The following is a 23,669-nucleotide window of genomic DNA, read 5'->3' as shown; positions in this document are numbered from 1 at the left end:
TGATCGGCGTTGAAAAAAGCTGCGGTAGCTTTAGTACCCATGAATTGACATTTTGATGACCACCCCATCATTCCATGAAGCCAGCCTCTGATATGTGAAGTCTGTATCCCATGTTGTAGTCGTATGTATCGTAGTCGCCTCCCTTGGCTCATAGTCACCTTGCCCATCTCACACCCACATACCAAGTGCATTCAGTGTCAAGTACGTTGCCCTGAAGGTCAACTCTTGTTCATGTCTTTGGATAGTGCAGTATCTCTTCATCCTAGTGCTGTACAGTTGTTGACTCAAAACATGCTATTCCTACATTCCCGTGGCTACCCACCACGGGCTTCCCACATGAATAGAGTGCAGGCGAGCTTTCGCAAGTTGCTTCATTCTACTTCTATTATTTGATGCCTTCTCGGTCTAGTAGTACATATCAACAACCAACCCTTCAAATCTTGATATCGAAGCTGGTTCCGCACCCGCAGCTGCTCGAGGCCAGGGGTTGTCCACGATCTTGAACTGGCTGCCGATCAGCTCCATGGTGTAGTCGACCTTGCTGCCCTTGAGCAGTTCCAAACTCGGCGCATCCAGCACGATCTTGGGCCCGGCCGCGAGCGTCGCATCCACCTCCTCTGTGGTGTTCGCCGGCGGGAGACTGCCTTCTCCCTCCTTGACAAAGGCGAAGACGGTGTCTTCCTCGCCCACGCCGGGCTCCGAGGCCGCCGTGTCGGTCGTTGTCGAGTTCTCCCCGGCTTCGGCGGTCGCTTCTTGCGAGGGGGCGTCGCGGAGGTGTCGCCGGACTTGTTGGAAAGGGAGGATGGGAGGGTCGTGAGGGACATGAGGTATTGGAAGCCGTGGCAGCCGCCGGACTCGACTTGGATGCGCAGGGCGAGGTAGGGGTTCTTGTCCTTTTCCATGATTTGCGAGAGGCGCTATTCATCGTCGGTCGTTCAAGATTAGCCGAGGCCCTGCTTATTCTGGAAGAGGGAAAGGAGAGAGGAAAGGGGAAAGGGAGAGAGAGAACAACGTACGTTGGCGGCGCGAGGCGTGATCTCCATCAGCATCTCGTTGCCGTCGTCGTCTTTTTGCGGGTTGTAGATGGCCTGCGTCATTTGCCGGGCGCTAGTCGAGCCGAAGCTCCTCGCTGTCGAGGTCGAGGCGGCGCATGTTGTTGTTCTCCTCGGCAAGGAAGGGGAGAATGATGCCGGGGTGCGGGAGTTAATCGGCGCATACGACGATCTCGCGGTGACATGGAAACACCGCGCCGAGGCCGGGAGGAGGACGTCGAGGGCGCACGCTGCTGCGCGCAGGACCGGGAGAGCTGGACGAACAGCTTCGCAGCGGACGCTGGGTTCGTGCACCGGGAGCGCATCTTGTATGTAAGAAAGGGGGTGGTGAGTAAAAGGGGGAGAGTTGACTCGCGAAACCGAATCAATCAGTGTCTCGAGGGAGAAATGTTTGCCTAGGGTATTGTCGGTAATGTCGAGCAGAAATTCCCATTATGGATCGGAGTGGACGGCGACTGGCCGGGCCTGCATATGTCATCAACTTTTTATTATGGCGGTTGGGGAAGGCGGGGTAAACCGGCAGACCCCGAATTAACCCGCTCGCTGCTCACTTACACCCAACAGCACCATGTCCTCAAGAAGTCAAATACAAGCATTCGATCTTGAGTAAGCGAGTTCTTCTATCTCCGGTTATTGGTTCAGTTCCTATTCGTTGTTTCAGAGATATTGTACTCTCTCTCTCTCTCTCTCGCTATTGCGAAAGGAACCACCCAAACCCCAGTGCGGATGTGAATCTGATCCTTGCCTGAACAACAAGTACAGAAACGGCACTACACACCACCATGGCCTCCGTCATCTCATCCTCCGCCGCCGCCGCCACCAACCGCTTCAAGCTCATCTTCTTCACCCCCTCCCTCCGCGGCCGCGGCCTGCAAGCGCGCCATCTTCGCGGCGGGCGCGGGGCGGTACCCGGGCCCCGGGGGCTACACCGAGTGCGCCTGGACGAGCAGCCTGGGGACGGGCCAGTTTCGGCCGGGCGACGCAGCGAACCCGCATATCGGGACCGTAGGTGAACTGGAGGAGGTCGAGGAGGCGCGGGTCGAGACGCTGTGCGTGGGCGAGGAGACGGTTAGGAAGGCGGTTGCGGCGTTGAAGGAGTAAGTTGATTATGCTTATGATTTGCTAACTGCTCTATCGTTCTGCTGGTTTCTGCTGTGGGCTGTTGCCACCAATCAAGTGTAGTTATGATGTGATGAACGATATCTGACTTATTTGATGGCATTGCAGAGCTCACCCGTATGAGGAGCCGGCGTACGAAGTCTACAAGCTGGAAGACTACTGAGCGCGCGCGTATGATACCCGGGACATGTCACAATGCAGATTGTCTGAGCTATGAGAAAAAGCACACTACTGTATTGCGATGTCTTTTTCATTGGCTTGAGCTCTCCTTGCGTTTTACTGGTGAACTGGGTATTTGGACGAGCTTCGTGAGAATGTCTCTCCTACTTAAAACGATGCCTAATTTCCCTGACTCTTTCTCGTTGTCGGTGATGAATATAGCCCACCCAGACAACTCCGTAACGTCATAAATAACCCTTATCCATGCACTCGAGATAGAAGCAAGGGAGACACATAGACACAGAGCCCGTCGCCCGACAACCATCGCGTAGGCCAAAACTGCACGGATGCTCCAGCCGAGGCCGCAGACGGAGCCGCTGCCGCTTCTGCGCATGATGGCCGGCAAAGTCCGAATCGCCATCCGGATCGATATCATCGTACACGGGCAGATCGATCCGCCGTTCCCAACTCTCCAACGACTCCGGTCCTTTCTCCACACGGGGACTCCTCGCTCGCATCCCTGTCAACCAGACCTGGCTACTGCTACTGCTGCTGTCGCTGTCTTCTTGCTCTTGCTCTGCTGTACTCCTCCCCGATGCTTCCAACCCTTCCAACTAAACCTGACTGTCTTGCTCGGGAGGCCAGGTGGCGACCCAGGCCACGGCGAAGATGGCGACCCACATGATCAGCCACGCGACGCCGAGGCCGACTCGCGAGCCCGCGAAGATGGCGGCCAGCAGGACGGCCACGTGGATGATGCCGAAGACGGCGAGGAAGACGTCAAAGTGCCAGCGACCCTGCTTCCAGTCAGCCATTCAGTCATCACATACGTGTATTACATTACACGCAATGAAATGACAGGTGGGATCATCACGAGATGATGTATGTACTTACCACCATGACCCCCCATAACCCGACGCCGCCCCCGGACCTCGCCGATCATGGCCAGACACCAAGCGATGAAGAAGAAGCCCAGGACGGCCAGAATCGAATAGATGATGACCGAGACGAAGTGGGCGGCGAGGGCGTCGCGGACGATGCTCAGGATGGACATGGCGGTGCGCACGAGCAGAATGGCCCACATGCAGACGCGGCGGCACAGCTGGGCCTTGTCGGCGGTGCCGAGGCTGTAGGCCTGCCAGCTGAAGGCCCAGCAGGTCCGCATGTTGGGGCAGTTGCGGTCCTTCCAGCTGCCGCCGGCACCATTACCGCCGGCGGTGTTGGCGCCCGGGCGGGGTGGCAGCTCTTGGGGGAAGCTTGACATCGTGGCTGGCTGGGTGGTGGTGGTAAGGACGAATAGCAGTTGTGGTTGGGTTGGCGGCAAGGTGTCTTTTACTTGGTAGAAGAGAACTTCGAAAAGTCAGGCTGTAGTTTTGCCAAGATGGTCTGATTGTACGTAGTGCTGTTTGCTGTTGAGGTGATATATGTGTCACTCTCGGCAATTGGACAAGGGCACACAGGTCTCACAAGAACATGAAGTGAGGAGGTATGACGCGAGAGTTGATTATTTGCGCATGTTTAATTCAATTAGACGATGTCTCTGATTGCTTATGACTAAAAAGCCGGATGCTGTGCCGTGATAGCCTCACTTTCTTGGCCGTTGCTGCCTGCAGGTGTTTGTTGGGGGAAGGCTTGGAGAAGGAGGCGGAGCAGGAGGGAAAGAACCGTTTGGACTTACACCAGAGTAAGCAGGCAAGCACTGCACTTGGTAACCGACCTGCAAGAAAAGAAACCAAACCAGCCTCCCCATGCCGTTGATCCTTCCTTATCCTATACCCTTTCTACAGATTGCATGGGTTATTCGAGTCACATCAAACCCCTTGCTTATCCACCGCCCAGGCAGCCGAGATTTCTGCAATTGGAGTGGAAGCAGGGAAAGCATCAAACGTTTAACGCCGTTTGTCACCTGTCATCCTCTTCCCGAAAGGGCAGTTTATGGAGTATTAGGGCCGCACCCAAGCAATCCTTCACTGGCTGGCCAATCCCGGCCGGCTTCCTTCCTTCGCCGCAGCCCGCCCGCTGCTATGTCCAGAACAGCTCTGGCTGACACTTGGCGGCTTCTTCAATATTGAAGAACCACCAGACCTCTGAGAACTGGCGTGCAGTTGGAGGTAAATGCTGCCATCAGTATGCAACAATCTCCATTGCGCAATCTTGCGCTGGCCGATCTGTTGATCTCGGCAGAATAGCCGAGTTGGTTGCCCACACGGGCCGTTCTTATGTTTGTCGGACTGCGCAGGCGGACTGCGTGCGATTCAACATTAACTGCGCTCCTCCCTGGCGCGCGGCCGACCGACAGACCGACAGAGAATTTCACTCTGTTGGAATCACTGCTAGAAATAACTAGGCGTCGGTGCCAATGCCAGCTTTTGCCGCACGTCGCGCACTTTGTTCGTAAACCGATTCCAGCCATGCAAGCTGGGTTCCGTATCATAGTTGTTGCGCCACTGTTCAACCAGCCAGGCATACAAAGTCAGCTCAACCAAGGACCGATGCAAGTGTTAGTTGGTTTGAACTCACCAGCCGGAGACACCAGCAGGCCACCAGCGCATCCATGGTCTGCCTCGTCACCGCGCTCGTCACCACGAGCTTGTGCTGCCCGTCCGCGTCGTCTTCGATCGCAAGCCGCCCCCGTCCGCCATGGCCCATTCATAGAACCCATGCCCGCCACCGATACTGTTGCCGCCCAGCTTCTTCTTCTTCTGCCGCCGCCGCTGCTGGAACTCGAACACCTGCCCGGCCTCCATCTCGGCGTGCCGAAAGGCATTGTACCCCTTCGGTAACCCCGCACCGCCATCACTCCGCTCCTTCAGCAGAACGACGCGACTAGTCCCCTCCCCCGTCTGAAAATACGGCACATGCAGCCCCGCCGCGCCCGACCGCCGACAAAGCCCGAGGTTCCCCATGGACTGTCGACTCAGCGCCTCGGCCTGGAACGGAAAATTAGGCGAGAGCGCGGGCGAGACGTGCTTGAGGTTGTAGACCCTGCGCCGCCTCCGCGTGATGCGCGGCACGTTGCGCGCGGTGATGGCGACGCCGTGCTCGAGGCGCTCGAGCGTGTGGGTCAGTAGGCGCCCGAGAGCCGGTCGACGTCCTGCGAGAGCTCGTACAGCGGGCTGGCGCGCGCCGACTCGGGATGCACGAAGCGGCCGCACATGATGAGGATCACGGGTGGTAAAAGGTCGTCCTCCTCGTGCGCGTTGTTGTTGCCCATGATGCTGCGGCCTTCGGCGTCGTAGTAGGCGGGCGGGTGGAGCAGTTCATCATCGTCGCCGCCGAGGGGCCCGGGTTGGCCGGACATGGCGGAGTAGGAGTTCGGTCTCCGCAGCCTAGTAGCTACGGGTAGGTTTCTTCTTCTTCACGACAAGGTCGCATGCGATACACGGTTCCTGTTCCTGATTTCCTCACTGGCTACTTATTGCCTCAATCGTGGCGATGGCTGTAGATAACGGGGACACCAGTCATGATGTCGTCGAACTTGGGAGCTCACTTAAATACCTAAACTCTCCCGAGTAAGGCGCAGACCGCATTTGGGGGGATGAGATGGTCAAAGGCGCGGGGTTGAGCCCGAGCCGCCATGAGCCGCCGCTACACTCGGGATCGCCCACCCTTCTAGAGCTTAGGCTATCCATCAAGCGATGGATGGATTCGGCAGTGCAAGTGCTGATAATCACATGATGCGTCCGCATGCGGTACTGTTCTGTGCATCCCCGATGGGGAAGTTTGGTCAAATAGCTGCTGCGAGTGGTCGGAACTGTGTTACCTACCCACTCAACCAGTCCCTCAACCGCAGGTTGCATGTAAGTGGTAGTCTTGGCGTGTGTGACGCATCGTATTGAGCCCCTTAGCTGGCGCCCTAGTGTGTCGCTAAAAAGACATAGCCACCACCGGCTATCATGACAACAGACAATGAGGCTCGTGCTGAGTGAATACTGATATATAAATTCACCCCTTTAATTGACACTACCTCTCGGTATTTGTCACGATGATGGATACCGCTACTGACATGAGCCGCAGTCTGCTGGTTAGCTCATATGCAGACCGAAGTCTTGCCGTTACCGTGTCCAGGTGACGACGGTCTGGTCATGTTGACCAGTCTCCCAATTCCAAATCCAGCTCCATTGCAGTGGTACTGAAGGCTTGATGCCTTCTCAAGGAACTGAGGCTCTTACGGGGCAATGCGCATGTGCAGGTTGGAATGTAGAGACGCCTTAGAAAGCCCGAGTTCGGTTGATGTATTCCTGTTCCCAAATCACTTCATCTAACGAGACAGATTGAACCGACAGGTTTGGCCACTCAGAATGAGTTGCATACTTGGCCTTGCTGATTCACTGATAACTCCTAATCAGGGGGTCTACATCAATCAAGCTCTATGTCCCCTAGGAGGAGCGAGTAAGATTGCATCAGCCAGTATAGATCGCAGTAACCTCCCTCCATGGGCAGCTTGACATTGGCGACTGGCTCATCACTGGCCTTCTTTCTCTCCGTATATTTAAAATGCGGGCGGTTAAGCTGGCCCCCGATATTTCGCAAGACCCGATCTCGATATCTGAACCATCTAATTTACTTACTCTTGAAATTTCCCGACTACTGAGAAAACTTCCTGGAAAATAATGTGCAACCGCTTCGCCGTCCGCCTCCTCTGCGGCCACAAGGACGTCGGCTACGACTACTGCCCCCACGCGGTCCCCAACGGCCGCACCATCACACCCCTCGGGTCCCGGTTCGGCGCGACGCCGGGCTCCATGCGGCCGTGCCGGGACGTCATCGACGAAGACCCCAGCGGAAACGGGACGCGCGACCGGACCTACAAGTGCAAGGTTTCGGGCTGCCGCTTCGAGGCCGTGCAGCGCAGCTGGCTCTGCTGTAAGTGCTGGAGCCGGCCCAACACGGAGGGCACTTGCGCGGGGCTTGAGGGGGCGGTGCGAGCATCGGGTTTGTGCTTCTTGTAGGCATTATACTGGTAGGTTTCGTCGGAGCGTGTGTTCCATAACCGAACGCGAGGGCCTCTTGCATGACGAGAAAAAGGAAGTTCAAGGAACCGGTTGAAGTAAACCCACGGTGCTAACGTTTTGCCACTTTCGTTGACAGGGACCGCATGTAAGTGTCGATTGCTCACTGAACTGAGAGGGCGGGAGAGCCTCGTTCTTGGGGCCGGCGACTTTCGTACCATGGGGTCTTGAAGGGATCCGATCCCTGCCACCAAGCGCCCATCAGGAGATGCGCTTCAGCCATATATACACTGACTGTCGCCTGCCCATTGGAATACGGGCGGTGGCCCTCCTTTCCCCTTGTCCAAGCTCCATGAAAGGGAATGTCGCATCCGGCTAACTTTCCTTGCCTCCCTTCTAGTCTGGCCCAAAAAACCAACCGGTCGGGGCGTCGCTCGCCGCCAGCACCGTAACACCAACCCAACAGGCATCCAACTCCCAACCCGCAACAGCTCGTCATGGTTCAGGAAGCGGTAACTCTCGCGCACACACCAGCACGACGACACCCACTCGGCATCCCCGGAGCCGCTCGTCCAGGCCTAGGTCAAGGTCTAGGCATAGGTCCAGGTCTAGGCATAGGTCGTCGTCGTACTACCATGGCAGCACGGGAGAGCCAGGGAGCAGAAGGAGGAGCAGGAGCAGAAGCAGGGGCGCCAGCGGCCAGGGACGACGACTTGCAACATCTAGATCCCGTAGTCAGAGCAGCGGCAGTGACAGCAGCAGCACCAGCAGCTATACCAACAGCAGTGGCAGCTCTTCGGACTGGGAGTATGTGAATGACCCCTGGGCGAATCAGTGGGCGTGGTGGAATGTAGACCCGTGGGCGCACCAGTGGGGGAACCCATGGGGGAATCCGTGGCCGAATCCGTGGGACCCCCCCGCCGCGCATTGGTAATTGCCAGGGTTTTGATATATGCCGAGTATGATGCGGGAGGGGCGACCTGATAGACAGATAGATACTTGAGTACCTGGCGCTGGAAGGGGCTAGGAGTAATACGTCAACGAGTAAAAATGTTGCTATGTGTGTTGGACCGGACCAGCTTGTCCAGCTGTCCCAGGATGGTGTGGTATCATGAACAACGAATAGGGACGACACCGCAAACTGCCTGCGACGAAAGCTAAGTAGGCATTTATCTATAGTGACGCGAAAGCAGAACCATGGGAATCCCAAGAATCAGAATAGGGGGCTTTCGCAGTTGCCCCTGAATGGCCAAAGAAAACGACCACTATCCATCATCACTTGGCTATCCCCGCCACCACCATCTCAGGTCTCAGCAGCCCAACCCACGAGTTCCCCAGAACGAACGTAGACCCTCTCACTGGATATGAAGCTCTTTCTCCTCCCATATTGAGTTTACCGTCAAGTTCCAGACGGACGACACATTATGAGCTCGCAGCCACGGTGAAGTCGACGCATGTCTCGTAGGACTGGCGGGCACCAGTGCCGTACCACCACCACTGCAGCACCTATATTTCAATTCTCGGTCAGCATAGGTAACAGATAATGAGACACTTCTGTGTTGGAGAGAAATGATAGCGCCACATGATTGACTGCTGATTGATTGATCGGAAGCCAACTTACACAAGCACCGGCCGTAGCGCACTTATCCCCCAAGTCCTCCGGAATCGTAACATTGAAATCCACCTGGTCCTTGGGCGTCTTCTTCGCATAAAAGTCGCGCTCATCCGCATACCCCTTCTCCCAACTAACGAGCGGGCTGCCAATGATCGTGTTGGTCTTGGTATCCACGACCGACACATTCGCATTCCCCGTGTGCGGGATGGTGAGCTTGATCTTGATATTAACCGACTCGCCCGGCTTATACGACTGCACGTTGGCCACGTTGTCCGCGAACTGCAGCCCCTTGCACAGCCACAGGTTGCACGCGTCGGCGTGGTAGCCGGACCCGGCCTCGGCCGCCAGCTCGGGCAGGCCCTCGACGTGCGACGTGTTGTCCGCCCGGATCGTGTCGACGACGGACCGGCCGCAGGCCGCGACCGATGCGTCGCCGCCCTGGCGCGCGGCGGGCGAGGAGATGTAGCCGTGGCCCAGGGCCGTGCCGGCGAAGGTGGCGAGGGGGAGGGCGCGGGACAGCATCTTGGGTGGCGTGATTTAGTTTAGGGTTAAGATTTCTTTCCTCTTGGCCTTTTTTCTTGGGTGTGTGATTGATGCAGTGACTGGCTGACAGGTCCAAACTTCAGACGGTGGTGACTTGGTATATATATATGGATGGTCCCTTAGTAGTCGTTGTGCTGGCGGTGTAGGAAACATCTCCCACTGACTCGCCACAGCACTGACTCTTTATATGACAGGTGACACCCTCTAGTAGTAGCAGCAGCAGCATCACCCCCTGGATATCCCATACCCTCCTTCTTCTTTCCCATCACTGCGCCTTTTCTCTTGTTGTCCGCACATTCCCGCATCCTGCATCCGCACGGATTCCCGCATGTGCGTGGCATTCCGTATATTGGGATGGTGCAAGAGGCCATCCGGTATATACCAAGGACCTGGCTCTATCCCCATCCATTCGTCCAATTCGGTCACATAACACTTAATCTACAACGGCTGCCAAGAGATGCTTGTTGCGTAGAGTGGATACGTCACGGCCAATATCGCCGGGAAAATAGGGATCGGGGGGCATCCTGCTGCGGGAGTGCCGATCCAGCCAGGGGAGGGAAGGGGGGCATTGCGGCTAAAGCAAAAGGCACGTTTCAACTTCACGCGAAAACTGCCATAGACAAAATAGACGATGCAACTAACTTCTGCAGAGCACGAATATGAACATACCTTCGAGGTTCCGTTGTCTCAAAGGGGTAGGTGTGACGTTGAGTGGTTAGGTAAGCGCAGTGTTTTGTCTTCGACGGAGAAATTATATGTCCGAGGACGGCCCCCCGGATCGCCTGCTCGCCCAATTGGTTTTGTCGCTGCGGAATTGGTTCGACCTACGATATTGCCCCTTACGGCAATGAAATCGTCAATGGGGCCGATCTATCTCCATACAGATCGTATCCATGCTTTTATTCTCCAACATGAAGCCACGTTATCTCAACTTCTCGGGCTGAGTGTGATGTCGATCGTGACTCCCACTGCCCCATTGGAGAGCCCATAGACGACGACACGCCCCGTTGAAGGCTGAAAAGGTATGGACGGAAAATTCATAATTTATCTCATCATGGGGCTGACATCGTCCACTGCTACACAATGACCCGAGCTTGGGCTGGTCTGGATGAACACAGATCTAGAGGTATCTTGAGCGTCAGCAAGTGCTCTGGACACATAGAATTTATCATTTACAATCTAGACTGAGAATACTACCGACCTGACCATGCCCCCGAGAGCTGCTCCCTTCGCCAAGCTATAGGGGGTTCCAAAGGCGAGCACCTGCACCTATCTGTTATACAAGTTGTTAGCAAAGGGGAAAAGTCATCTACCGCTCGGCTGCTCTTAACTGCCCACCAAAAACATCCCAAGCAACCCACCCATCGATCAAACCTGAGTGGTAACATCTGCAACTCCCAAGCCGACACTTTCCTCCGTAACAGCGATGCCATCAACGACCTCCAAAGGATCCTCGTGGAAGCAGCCTTCTTCCAACTCTGCTTCCATCATCATAGATGGAATTTTTCGCAAAGATGACTTCTCCTGCAAGAACACATCTCCGTTAGGGGCTGAAGGCCAACGTGGCATGCTGGAAGCGACCAAAGGTTCATCGGTCGAGTCCTCGATGCCGTGTGCATCCAGATCCAGGTTATCCAAGTCGGGAAGGGTCCTTGGTGCAGTCCAGTCATCGCTATGCGCTACCGAGTCTACGTCATGTGTCGGATGGTCAGGACGGTCTGAAGTGAACTCCGAAGTGCTTGCTGCATCAAGTTTCGGCGTGGTCGGCATGCTGACTGCTTCCGGCAGGGCTGTATGGAAATCATCGTCGTTGTCAATCATGTCCATGAAACTGCTCCACATGGAGGACGTAGAATCTTCTGTTTGGGCCAAAGCATTGGGCTGAGGTTTATGATTAGCATGTGCATGTGCATGGTGTGAATGTGGAACAGTTGAACACGTACCCAAGGAACAGCACGGTAGCCGATGTTCTGGAGTAGGCCAGCATCCACAAGCGGCCTCGACCCTTGAAGATGGAAGCCGAAGCCAGCGATGGCCGTAGGGGGATGTCTCCCTTGACAATGCCATCGAGGCTCAGACAGGCACGCTGCTCACTACTCGGGCGGCAGGCATGGCAACACTTGAACTGGCACTCTTGGGCCTCGCAAGCCACCCAAGGCTTCTCACGATTGCAATGTTTTTCGTAGTTAGGAAACCCAAAGCACTGAGAAGGGACCCCACTCCGTCTAGAACCCGAGGAGGGGTAATAATACGAGCGTGTGGTGCTCAGTCGGCGCTGTCGTTCCAGAACCTCATGCAGCTGAGCCCGGTTAGCCACATGGCAGCTACGGCCTGGGGGGCAGACTAATACTCACATTCTCTCTCTGCTCCAGTATGGTCTTGATTTGCTGTGGAGTGTAGGATTTCAGATCCTCCACAGTGATCTCTGTAAGGAAGCTAAGCGGGTCCGACCTCAAGGCCGGGCCGCGAGGACTCGGGACTGGTTTCCTGTCCGCGAAGGAAGCGCCCAGAAGATCGAAGCTTACCTATATGTTGGTGCCTCGTGAGTAAGCAGGACAGGCAAAGGAATAAGGAGAGAATGGATGATGTTGTTGGTGATGATGACTTACAGGAAGGCCCTTTTCCATCTGGTCCTCGAGCATGAACTCTCTGTCTTGAGTGCAACGGTAAAGCCATCCCTATTGACCGGGCCGATGACACATGCTGCAAACGAAGTTGGGTTCATAGAGTCGGGTCATGGTGGTATGAGTGCAGGTCGGGCTGAAGATGCTGCTTTGAGGGCGATGATGGACCAGAACGGGGAGGGCGCAGAGCGGGCCAGCTTGGCGATAGCGGGCCTGGGCGATGCTGGAGAAGAAGTGCCGGAAGCTTCGCCCCCATCTCGTTGGGTAGCGGAGGCCATGACGGGCGATGGCTTGTACTCGGTCTGCCCAAGCCTCGAAAGCGTGATGCACAACACCCAGATGAGAATCGGGCCGGCTGCAAGTGGATGGATGCGATTTTGATCGACAGCGGAACGTCGGGGTTAATGAATGACGACGATGAGCAATCAATTGGCGATGCCTTGCTTCACACCAGCCCGTATTGGATGGATGTGCCGCCTTGGGAAAAAGGCAGCCGACCGGTGCCGGCCCTCGACATAAGGTTGAATTGAAACCTGGGGAGAGACGAGGGTTCAATTGATGTTTGTTTCCTGGTTGACAGCGGCATTGATCAATTGCGCAATTGCTAGGAAGTAGGTACATGTGCCAAAGCTCCAGCTCCAGCTGTCAGTGACAGTGGTTTGGTTTGATTTGGTCACGTCACGTCACGTCACGTAGGGCGTCGCTTCCTGTCTGAATTAAGGTTGAAGGCTCTAGATCCATCCCAGCAGCTTAATCGAGTCACCTATCAACTGGACGGAGTAAACCCCCACCCATTTGCATCCATTGCTTCGAGAATTCTCGAGGTTCGGTCTTTTCTGTCTTTCTTCAAGAGCCCAGAGCCCAGAGCCCAGAGCCCAATCTGCTGCAAATTCTGCAGTTAGGTACCATTGATACCTAAGGCGACAAGGTACTACTGCATCTTCCAGGATCTTCGCCTCTCATTTTTTGCAGGTGTTTCTTCTTTCTGTCTTTTGTGCTTCCAATGATGCAGGTCAGATTGCGAGGAGCAAGCCACCAACGAGCGAAAGCCACAAGGAAGCACCGCCGCAATGTCCACTTGCTGACAGGTTTTCCGTGTGTGCATGGGACTGGAGGATTCCCACCCCAGCAAGAGAGAACCCCCAATTTCGCGATTGCCAAAGAAAGCCCAGACCGCGTCCAGATCAGGCCGGGCTACGTGATGGCGGAATCGAGCTAAACCTCTGATCCCCGTCCGGCCTTGGGACCTTGGTCGCAACTGCAGATTTGATGGGGCCCAGCTCCCAAAAGCGAAGAAGCGCGTCGGGTCGGGTTTGGGTACCTACATGGCCGACATGACACTACTGTACGTCTGCTTTTCTAGAGTCTGGTCGCCTGTGAGTTGGTTGATGATGTGTTTTTCCTGTGCTGCTACCTGCCTGGAGTACGGTTCGGTCCATCTTCTTCTCGCATCCATTCATCCATCCATCCATTAATGCAACACATGCCGAAAGATAATGGACGAAGACGCGCACAAATTCAACTCTCCGTCGACCATCGTCCAGCTCGCCGTCATCTGATCTGTCTCTAATCTCAAATTTTCCCGAGCGATAGGGAAACCAGGGCACACAGACTCCATCCCGATCCAAACCTCAGCCCAAGTGGAGAGGCTGTCGGTAGATAGAGCCGCCCATCAGCTATCTGTGAGTGTTCGTCCCTCTTTCACCGCCCTGCAGCCCCGGTTTCTTTCTTCTCTCGTGTTGCCTCTCCAGAGGTTGGTTGCTGGGGACCGGCCGATTTTAGGGTGGCCAAGGTGGGCGAGTGGGTGTTGCAGGGTTGGGATGCGACCAGCAGCGCTGGCCAGCCTCGGCTTGATTGGCCTGCTGGTAAACAAACCCAGCCGCCGGCCGTGAATGGCATTGGCCCTTCAGTGCCCTCCCAGTCCCTCCCCCGTCCGTCCGTTCCACCCTCTCCAGCTCCAGCTCGAGCTCCAGCCATCGCCAATCGCTTCACACGCTGCCAGCCCATCTTTATTGCCAGCCAGCACCAGCCAGCACCAGCCCAGCCCGCCCAGCGCAAAGATCCATCCAGCCTCTGCTCTGGCCACTCAGTCCATCCGTTTTCATTATTCCTCTATTCAATTGCATCTGGCTTTTGCATTGGGCGTCTAAATGCTCCGTTGTTAATCTTTCGCCCGGCACAGTAACTCCTGCCCAGGTTCTAGGTCCGCCCGACGACTTGCTTTCCTTGCGTGGCCGAAACGTCCTCAATCCCAACCATGACGATCAAGATTGAGCGCGACACTGTTCGCGACACGGTAATCAAGGGCACTGATTCCGTCTTCGACGCTGCCCACGCCGCTCGCGAAGCTGCCCACCAAGCCCGCGAGGCTGCCCGCGAGGTCGTCAAGGGTCCTCGCGATGGCCCTCTTCCCGGCACCACGGGCAAGCACCCCATCTCCGAGAGCATCGGCACTGCCATCACCGGCGGTAAGGCCATGGCCGGTACCAAGGGCTACATGATGGTGCGTACACTCTCTATCCTAACCTAAGGCCTCAATGCGTGTGTGTGTATGTATGGCCGGCTGGCTGACCGTGCTCGTCGCGTCTACTCTCTACAGGCCTACATCAACCAGCTCGAGAAGAACCCGCTTCGCACCAAGATGCTCACGGCCGGTACTTTGGCCAGTATGCAAGAGCTGATTGCCTCGTTCCTCGCGAAAGACCGCAACAAGCATGGCAACTACTTCACCTCCCGGGTGCCCAAGATGGCCGCCTACGGAGCTCTGGTCAGTGCGCCGCTTGGTCACTTCTTGATCTGGTGTCTGCAAAAAGACCTTCAAGGGCCGTACGAGCTTGCGCGCCAAGATCCTCCAGATCATTGTCAGCAACCTGGTCATCGCCCCGATCCAGAACTCCATCTACCTCGTGGCCATGGCCCTCATTGCGGGCGCCCGCACCTACCACCAGGTCCGCGCCACCGTCCGCGTCGGCTTCATGAAGGTCATGAAGGTCACCTGGGTCACCTCGCCGCTCTGCCTTGCCTTTGCGCAGCAGTTCTTGCCCGAGGCCACGTGGGTCCCCTTCTTCAACGTCGTTGCCTTCATCATTGGCACGTACATCAACACCATGACCAAGAAGAAGAGGCTCGCTGCCCTGCGCAAGAAGCACTTCGGCGACGACCGTGGCGACCGTGGCGATCGTCGTGGTGAGGGCCGTGGCTCCACCATGGGCGGACGCCCAGAGGACTACCCGGGTCACCAGGGTCCTATGGGGCCCAACCCCCTTACTAAAAACAAACTACGACAAACCGCGAATGACGTTAATGCCCCCTGGACGAAGATATCCTCTTTTGGAGATATAGGAATGAGTTGGTAGTGTGTGCGTGGGTGAGTGAGTGTGCCTGTTGATGGCGTGATTGAATTAACCCCCCCTTGGTTTTGTATATCCGGGATGTTCCAGCGTTATATGGGAAATACTATCATGGTTTCGAGGCTTAGCAAAAACGGGAGTCTCGCGGGTCTTCACGGCGAACTTCAACAGAGGAGATACTACTGTTGCTTGTATAATCTTCTCGACCTGCTCTTCCCGCCTGCGCGAGCTTTGGAATTGATGTGTAGATAGCTTCGGAATGGAATTACTTATTTTTTTTCACCTTCAACCTTGAATCAGTTAGTGCTACATCTGGCTACCGAACAACTGCACTGCATCGCCTGGCCAAGACTGAGTCTCACTCATTACAATATCTCACTGCCCGGATGACGAATTTTGCGAGTATCTATGAAGACCACATCGTGAACCCCCCCACTATCAACCCAATGGTCTCTAGCTGACGACGATGACTTGCTCTGCGAGAACACATGCGCTTTAAGTCAACCACACAGAAACCACTCGTGCAGCATTTCATTTAGCCATCGGTAGAAGCCACTAATGAGTCCCAGGCTGTCAGCCAACTTGGATTACCATACGCCTTGCTCTTCATTAAATGTCTACAGCTCCTCGCGGCGAGATTCGCTCACTCTAGAATAACCTCACGGTTGCTCGTTTTCTTTTCTTCGGTATGCAGCTGCCCACGCGACATGTCCCATGATTATTCCAGCGAAGCCGAGATGATGAACGAGGAGCCAAAAGCCAATCTGTCGAAATGGTGGTGCGGGAAATAAACCTTGAACAAAGGGTTTCTGAATACGGACCACCAATCCCTTTCGCCTTGGGGTGCATATCCCGCCCCGCGTGCGCCGGACTTGTCTTTGTGAGGATAGTCATTGGCTCGACAGAGCCAGGACAATCCCTACCGTGGGCAAATTCAACAAACCGGCCAGCATAGAACAACACATCATTCCAACCATCTCTAAGACAAAGATAGAGGAATGTCAACGTGGGCGGTCGCTCGTCCAGTCCGTAACTTATGCGTACATGTAAAACGAATACTAAGACCTCTAACTATTTCTCCTTGGTTATGGGCTCAGTGGTGGCTCCCCGAGACGTATTGGCTTTGGTCGCGTCTCGCCCCCTTCGGACATTGGTTTGAAATGTTCCGAGGTTCAAGCAGGAAGTCCGAGGATGGGGTTGGTTGAGCGGTCGAGCGTTCAGCAAATCCAAAGTGCGCGAAGACGAATTCTTCATTGGCTGCGAACGTCTCGTGATCTACGGAAGTCGTGAGAGGAGGTTGTATTATCCCCAAAGGCTTCGGGACTCACCACCGCCCATTGGACATGTGTCCCTGGTAAATTTCTGCCGACTGTGATCTTATCGCTGCCGTGTATCGCTCTCCGTTCATCCGTCTGCCCAACCACGCCTGTTCCGCCCAGCCACCACGATGTCCGGGTTGAACATGTTCGTTCGCTGGGTTGTGTATGGTTTCCGGAGTGGCAATTCAAGTAAATGGGATATAGAAGTGAGTTTCGGATTAAAGTCTGGAACGGCATACTTCTCGCTCGCTTGTTTCGCTTCCCAGTCGTCTGTCGAATAACGATAACCGTGTTATGGACCACCGCGATCTGCTTAAAGGCATATTACACGCGAATTATTGGACAGACATACACAACTCAAGATGGACCGAGGCAATGAAACCAGTAGCAATACAACATATGCCAGAGGAAGAGACCGAAGTATTCGGGCCTCCGGCACGATCAATTCGAACAGCAGAAGTCCCCTGGACCACAAATCGCAACCAGGGGGCGGTGTAACAACCCGCGGCCTGGATCAACCATTCCCATCCATGAGTCTTGTGATTATTATTCCTTTAGTTAACACTAGGGGCTGAAATAGATGTATCGTACTGCTATTCTCATACGAATGCTAAGTGTGGGCTAGTGCAGATGTTATAAACGCCGAACATGATCCTCGTGTGCCTCCAGGTACCCAGTACATACATGTCTCATCGCCCATGAACGACGAGGTGCAGCTTGGTTGGATGTACCAGACTGAGATGGTGACGGAACCTGAATGCCTTTGGAAGGCCAGCATCTAATAATGATTGGCTTCCTCCAGAGACGAAATGCTTACGGGAGGTCGTCGTCGGCAAGGAAAGTCCCAACTGCGTGCCTCAGTTTATTGTACCGAGTGTATTCAACGAACGAACGACTGAGAGAAATCATCTGCGTGAGTTCCACCTCACTTAAAAATGACGATTGCTTTTCGTACTTCTTACACCTTCAGCCACGCAACTCCGTCCGGCATCGATGGCGATCTTCCGGATCTTGCCAGTTGGGCACCGGGAGGCCAGACGGCGAAGGAGGGGCGGATTTAGAACGACAGGAAACCTCCGTTGTACCTGACCCAATCCATCACTCTACCGGCGTCTGTCGCCCCCCTTTTGGAAGTAGCAGCATAACATATAGTCAGAATACGCAACAACACAACCCCAAGAGCAAATTGGCACTTCTAGACCGGCTCATGAGACTGTTGACGAAGAGTTCCTATCGCGAAACAGCTGGGCCTGTTAAAGATAGATGCAAGTAGCGTAAGGGGGAAAGCCCACAGATAACAACCAAGGGGACGAAGCCTCGACGAACGAAGGTCGATGAACGAAACACTTAGCATGTCCCAGCAATAACGAACCCGAGCCGGCGTCTTGTTTTCTATGGGAATACCCCGGAGACAGAGTCACGACGATGGTAGGTAGGCTGATATTCCGCATGAGGAAACCATGGCCTGGTGCAACCAGAGAAGCTCTGAATAATAGGAGCGTCGAGAAGCAGTCGCAGTTACGTCGTCTCGGTAAGGTCGTCGGGCTTTCCGGTATCACTTCGAAGCCTATGTCTGCGTCGCTTTTGTTGCGCAAGGCTTCAATTGCGCTCCCGTAAGGCAACGACAGATACGTTGGACCATTCACATTAACTCATCTTGCTTCTTCGTATGGATTTGGCTTCCCAATAGGACACATATCCTCCGTAAAGAGAAGAAGGCAGGGCCACGTACGACAGGGCCCATTCAATTGGTGGTTCGTCCGTTGTCCATCTGTGTACCTCGACTGGTCAGATGCCGCGCTTCTCAATACTTTCGTAGATGATCATGGCAAATTAAGGATATAGTAAGCTGACAAGCTCAATACAGCATACAGTATGTGGTCAGCAGCCTTCTGATATGCTGTGTACTATCGCATATAATGCTGCCGGTACCCGCTCGAGTTTAGCCCCTTGGGCCAAGCAAGTCGAACCAGCATCTCGGGTCAATCAACCAGTTCGCTGCGAGTCCACAGAACGAATCGGGAACCGATAACTGTGCTTTCCGATATTCAGGTCGAGTGAAAGACCATAAAACCTTCGTGTACAGAGGACATAGTTAGCTCGGGCCAGATTTCAGGGGGTCGGTTGGCTTCGGGAGGGGCAAACGAGTGGTTGCGCACCGTACATCATGCAGGCAACGGACGAGCGTATGCTGCCATATCTGCCATTTTAGTATTACAACTCCACGTGGGTGGTTGAGAGACGTTGTGTATAGTTGGAGGATGATTTCAGGCTCGCCGAATCTCCATATCGTCAGTGAGAGAGTACAGAGGGAGCGTGGGGGGAGACCAAGTACCCGTCCTTGCCATGCTTCACTCACTCATGTGGTCACAATACCTGCCCTTTTCCTCTTCAGTAGGCGATACATGTATGGGGCATACTGAAGGAGGAAATCCGGTTGAGGGCTACCTACCCTCAATGGGGAATACTGCTGGCGCATCTGCATATAGACGGGCTGCTGACTTTGAACCACGTCATGGTTTTCGTTCTAAACATTGTCATTTCCTTCGATGATGTTATCGTCGAAAACTTTACGTATAGGCAACACGGGGCCCATTGTCGCTACATCCATCAAGGGGTGTTCGAAGCTCAGCCATCTGACCGCAAGGGGCCGGCATTGCCATCGTTGGATCAAGAAACCGCATTGATTTCTGCAGGAGGGACATTTCATTTTCTCCCATTTCACGAACGAACGAAGAGCTTTACTACTTCGGCATTTCGTCGAGAAACCAAACGTCTCTTGGTCACTGCTCACGCGAACAAGTCAATGAGACCAAGATGGCTGAGGCCACTTGACATGATTTCTCTGAACGGGCAGTGTGATATATAGAGTGAGTGAGTGAGAGCATATTGATGAGAATAGACACCTATGTACGTACGTACATTGCCAACGCGCGGATTGCCAAAGTCCAAGACGACTCAACCCGGTAGGGAGACGTCCCGGCATAAGAAAGAGCTATCCTAAAGCACCGACGACCATCAAGTGCCGTCGTAGCAGCAAGAGTGTAGAGAGCGAAGAAACAACAAGGTGGGCGGTCAGTTCTAAGGAGAACATAGGCGCTTGTCAGAACTGGCCGAAACAGTAGCAGCAATAGTACGTCGATCGACTCCTGGACGACCGAGCCGGCCGTCAGAGGAACTCTCGCTAAACGAATCTGTGTGATATCAAGATCAAGGAGTGCGCTGGGATATGTCGCCGAAACAAGCAAAAGAAAACAGAGAAAGATCCACGGAGTAGAAGAAGTATATCGCATTGAAACTATCTGAGCGGAACCCGGGGTGCATTATTTGTCAGTAGATCAACCTACATGCGGTTTGGCAGTGATCCGAGGTCTATCTCACGATACATCGTACTACCCATCTATGGATCGGCGAAACGTCGCAACATCTCGGCGTTTAGCATCAGGCAAGTCAGGTAATGCATCTCTTTCCTTCTCTCATACAACGGGGTGACATGGAGTTGAGGTGAAGTTAGACGCTAGGCGAGGCGAGTCGGGCCAATATCACGTCTTGCGACATCAAGAATCTATGCATGCAGGGAGGAGAAAAAAACAAGAAAGAAAACAGGCACATTTCCGTCTCCGCATAACAGAGAAAAGTTTGATTGAGTTCGGAAACATGACACGATTTCGGCACCGGCAGGTGGGCGCTTGGTGATCCGTCATATTGATTTGATATCTGTTCAACGCGAGGGAAGGGGCTACGATGGGCGGTCAGATGCGGGCGAAACAAACATCGGCAACAAGCCTGTTTCGTACATTGGCGGCTTTTGCCGGTAGGAGCGAGCATCAAATCTCTGGGGCGGCCTGTTTTTGATGATGTGACCGCTGAGATCGGGCCCCCACAAACGCGATGTCACGGTTTTGATGCCTGTCCCGTTTTTTTTCAGTTGTGTATCGTCGAGAGCATCACGGTCAGTAACAGCAAGGACTGTGAGTTCATGCCCAAAGATGAGACGAACGGGTTCGGTTCGCTCTTCCTGGAGTGGATGGTGAACAGCCAGCATGAGCTTGAAAGACCATCCGCGAATCTCTCAGCGTTGCTTTGCTTGGTCGACCATCCCCTATATGTCATCTTCGTTAACAAGACTTGTTCGGGTGTGACCTCCGCATCGCAGTTACCTTTGACATTGCGACGGCGGGAGCATCATGCTTCGCACTGAGTGCCATTCGATTTGAGTATGATTTGGCCTTATGCCTTCGGACGAACCTGCCATGCGCCCTGGGTTCGAGATGGAGATGGACATGCAGTCTGGCGAGAGCCGTACGGCTCCCGGCTCATATGCGAGTCTGCGGGAGAACGACGGCGAGTAATAGTTGGTTCACAACCAGGGGTATGCTGGGCAATGTAGTGTGACCGGAAGGCGCCTCTCAGGGAGCGCGATGCTACCTCGAAGGCCTTTGCATGCTTGGTGAAGTAGCACTCATAATGTCGAAGGGGATCTGAAGTTCATGCTCGATGGACGGGTATATAAACGAACGGCTTATAGCAAGTATACTGATTTCCAAATAAGACCAATAGAAGCAGCTAGGGCGCTTAGATATTGTTCCCCAGTCGGCCGAAGAATACCATTTGGGAAGTAAGATCTGTTGCCAGGCTGACCGAAAGTATCCATGCCCACGACCGTTTTGGCAATACGCTCGCGAGATCGTCTGTTGAACAGCGGTTGTGATATCAATACGACATCATGGTGTTAATGCTGCCTGGAAGAGGTTGATGACGATGTACCGATATCGTCATGCCTCGTCATGTATGTAGCGTGTACATACACCACTTGGGACTAGGCCTTGAAAGCATCGTCGCCAGGGTGGTAGCGGTAGCAGGTACATACCCGCTGATGGGGTCATGTTTCTGGATCGATGGTAGGCCGCAGAAACAAACGATGTTCACGCACTGAGATGAAAGGATCGGCAGAAAAGGGCATGGCGCTCTTTGCCTCCGAATACGTTGCCAAACCGGGCGATGCCACTGCAGGCGACGAGAAGGCAGGCAGGTACACATACATTCATCCATCCGGTACACCGGCGGCGCGTCTCGAAGGCTGGGGAGAAGCAGCAGCAGCAGCCAGAGAGAAAGGCAGGCTGACACGACAGGCCGGCGCTTGTCTGTGTGGTTGCATGAGATCAAGAAGTCGAAGGCTGTCGCAGTAGGTTGTTTTGAATGTGGAAATTATTATGCGTAGGTAGGGTTGTGGTGGTATTGGGGAACAACGCAAAAGAAAGCTGGCATAGCACAGCAGTGAGCAGTGAGCAGCAAGCACTGCAGTGCTAGAGTAACATCCTTTCGCGCAGCACCATCCCTTCCTTCAGCCAAGATTAGCCCGAGATTTACCATTGGGGGTGGCATAGGTGGTGGTGGTGTTCTTGGAGGGAATGTAACCCTCCTCGAGAAAATCCCCTATTAGCTGGAACGATGGGCAGGGGATCAACCCAGCCGGGTGGTGGTGGGGACTAAAGCCTCCTAGACTTCCCGGACTCCGATCAACTAACTTCCAAGTTCGTGATATCAAATACTTTGCCTAGCTAGCAGGATGGGGCTTTCTGTATGGGGGTCTCTGCACGGCTTCGGCAAGACTGAAGGGGAGGAAGGGATGGAAACTAGCCAAACGTGCGAACACCATCCATGTGCTCGGCGATAACGTATCATATTGTGGCTACTGCGGTGGCTGACGGGGCCGCACACATCACCACGCATGCTATGTACAAGTATGCTGTTGGATATTGCCGGAAAGCGGTGCAAGTGCTGACAATCCAATAGTTGCGCACGCACTTGCGTACTCTCGGCCGGGATGCCTGGACTCGAGCGAGCTCGCAAGCTGCACGGTTTTGTCCAGCCAGTAGTGTGATGCTAGACTCAGTCGGTACGGACGGTCCAACCTGAGGTCCAAGGGCCGGAAAGCATGGACAGAAGCTGATTGCTGGTTGCTTTGATGCCTATACTCTCGCTTCTCATATTGCCAGTTGAGTCGGCATTGATGGGACTTCCCAAATCCGAACGTTGTTGGTGGTCAGTAGTAAGATGACCCATGAATCAGTCATCCGGGCTGACCAACGGGACTTGACGGAAGGAACCGAAAGCGCTTGACTTGATGCGTGTGTGCGTGTGCGTGTTTGTGTCGTAACTTGTTACGCTGACATGAAGGAGGGCAGACGGCTGATGCAATGACGGGCATTGCAAATTAGCATCATCCAGCTCGTCGGGACAGCAGCCTAGTTGGGACGAATATTGGCATGTGGCAGCACGTAGTACGATTGATTAAAGGCTGTTCAGACCCGGTACTGTGCGTCTGGTGTCGTACGAACGAACGAACGAACGAACAAGTGCTTTCGAGGTGATCTCATCTCTGTGCGCCAGGTGCTATCAAGATTTCGCGGCATGCAAACAAATCCAAGCTTGCCTGCTGGATTTTAGTGGTGACTGCCCGGCTGTGTGTGGGGAGACAGGGAGATAGAAAGCGCTAAGAGGGAGCTTGGGCCCGCGCCGTTGAGAAAAAATAGCTGATCAACTGGCGTCGCCGAGAAAGAGTGGGATGCCCTAGCCAGCTTAGATCCCATCTGGGAAAAAGTGTAAATTGCTTCACTTTATGCATTCATGCAACCATCACCAAACGCCTCTGCTTGCCTGCCTGCAGTACGTGCCCGCGCGGGAGCTTCTCTGGATACGGAAAGATTGGCGACACTATTGGATTCCGCATTCCTGCGTCCGCATGATGTCCTCATTTCTGTGGGGAGGAGATGCGCAGAAAATAGAAAGAACGAACGAAGGAGAAGGAAAGCAGGAGAAGGGAGCAGAGCAAGGAATGATTTACCGGTCTGCTGGGCTCCTGTCGTGTTGTGTCGTCCAGCAACCGTAATTGCAACTCAAAGGCGGCTGAGGATGGACGATGCACGACCAACG

The 23,669-nt window shown here is 54.3% G+C and overlaps 8 protein-coding genes across 8 annotated transcripts; 4 read left to right on the top strand and 4 right to left on the bottom strand.

The window, feature by feature from the left end:
- Positions 1-405: 405 nt before the first annotated feature.
- Positions 406-1,097, bottom strand: PG997_015358 (uncharacterized protein; the record flags this gene model as incomplete). The annotated part of the gene is made up of 2 exons (XM_066819672.1): positions 406-785; positions 1,013-1,097. 2 exons carry the CDS (start codon positions 1,095-1,097, stop codon positions 406-408), a joined length of 465 nt encoding a protein of 154 aa, XP_066660557.1.
- Positions 1,098-1,235: 138 nt separating this feature from the next.
- PG997_015357 (uncharacterized protein) lies at positions 1,236-2,334 on the top strand (the record flags this gene model as incomplete). The annotated part of the gene is made up of 3 exons (XM_066819671.1): positions 1,236-1,364; positions 1,815-2,149; positions 2,280-2,334. The coding sequence occupies 3 exons, from the start codon at positions 1,236-1,238 to the stop codon at positions 2,332-2,334; spliced, it is 519 nt and encodes a 172-aa protein (XP_066660556.1).
- Positions 2,335-2,944: 610 nt separating this feature from the next.
- Positions 2,945-3,594, bottom strand: PG997_015356 (uncharacterized protein; the record flags this gene model as incomplete). Its single annotated transcript, XM_066819670.1, has 2 exons — positions 2,945-3,127; positions 3,205-3,594. 2 exons carry the CDS (start codon positions 3,592-3,594, stop codon positions 2,945-2,947), a joined length of 573 nt encoding a protein of 190 aa, XP_066660555.1.
- Positions 3,595-4,909: 1,315 nt separating this feature from the next.
- PG997_015355 (uncharacterized protein) lies at positions 4,910-5,631 on the bottom strand (the record flags this gene model as incomplete). The annotated part of the gene is made up of 2 exons (XM_066819669.1): positions 4,910-5,380; positions 5,422-5,631. The coding sequence occupies 2 exons, from the start codon at positions 5,629-5,631 to the stop codon at positions 4,910-4,912; spliced, it is 681 nt and encodes a 226-aa protein (XP_066660554.1).
- A 1,312-nt stretch (positions 5,632-6,943) lies between these two features.
- On the top strand, positions 6,944-7,282 carry PG997_015354 (uncharacterized protein; the record flags this gene model as incomplete). Its single annotated transcript, XM_066819668.1, has 1 exon — positions 6,944-7,282. The coding sequence occupies one exon, from the start codon at positions 6,944-6,946 to the stop codon at positions 7,280-7,282; it is 339 nt and encodes a 112-aa protein (XP_066660553.1).
- Positions 7,283-8,704: 1,422 nt separating this feature from the next.
- Positions 8,705-9,419, bottom strand: PG997_015353 (uncharacterized protein; the record flags this gene model as incomplete). The annotated part of the gene is made up of 2 exons (XM_066819667.1): positions 8,705-8,788; positions 8,904-9,419. 2 exons carry the CDS (start codon positions 9,417-9,419, stop codon positions 8,705-8,707), a joined length of 600 nt encoding a protein of 199 aa, XP_066660552.1.
- A 2,807-nt stretch (positions 9,420-12,226) lies between these two features.
- Positions 12,227-12,445, top strand: PG997_015352 (uncharacterized protein; the record flags this gene model as incomplete). Its single annotated transcript, XM_066819666.1, has 1 exon — positions 12,227-12,445. One exon carries the CDS (start codon positions 12,227-12,229, stop codon positions 12,443-12,445), a length of 219 nt encoding a protein of 72 aa, XP_066660551.1.
- A 1,876-nt stretch (positions 12,446-14,321) lies between these two features.
- On the top strand, positions 14,322-15,420 carry PG997_015351 (Peroxisomal membrane protein PMP22; the record flags this gene model as incomplete). The annotated part of the gene is made up of 3 exons (XM_066819665.1): positions 14,322-14,567; positions 14,664-14,831; positions 14,878-15,420. The coding sequence occupies 3 exons, from the start codon at positions 14,322-14,324 to the stop codon at positions 15,418-15,420; spliced, it is 957 nt and encodes a 318-aa protein (XP_066660550.1).
- Positions 15,421-23,669: the final 8,249 nt, after the last annotated feature.

Source organism: Apiospora hydei, assembly GCF_038363865.1.
Source record: "Apiospora hydei strain CBS 114990 chromosome Unknown utg000011l_segment0_segment0, whole genome shotgun sequence".
In the NCBI taxonomy this organism is placed as follows: domain Eukaryota; kingdom Fungi; phylum Ascomycota; class Sordariomycetes; order Amphisphaeriales; family Apiosporaceae; genus Apiospora; species Apiospora hydei.
The sequence above is the reverse complement of the archived record's forward strand: the minus strand, read 5'-3'. Positions and strand labels throughout refer to the sequence as shown.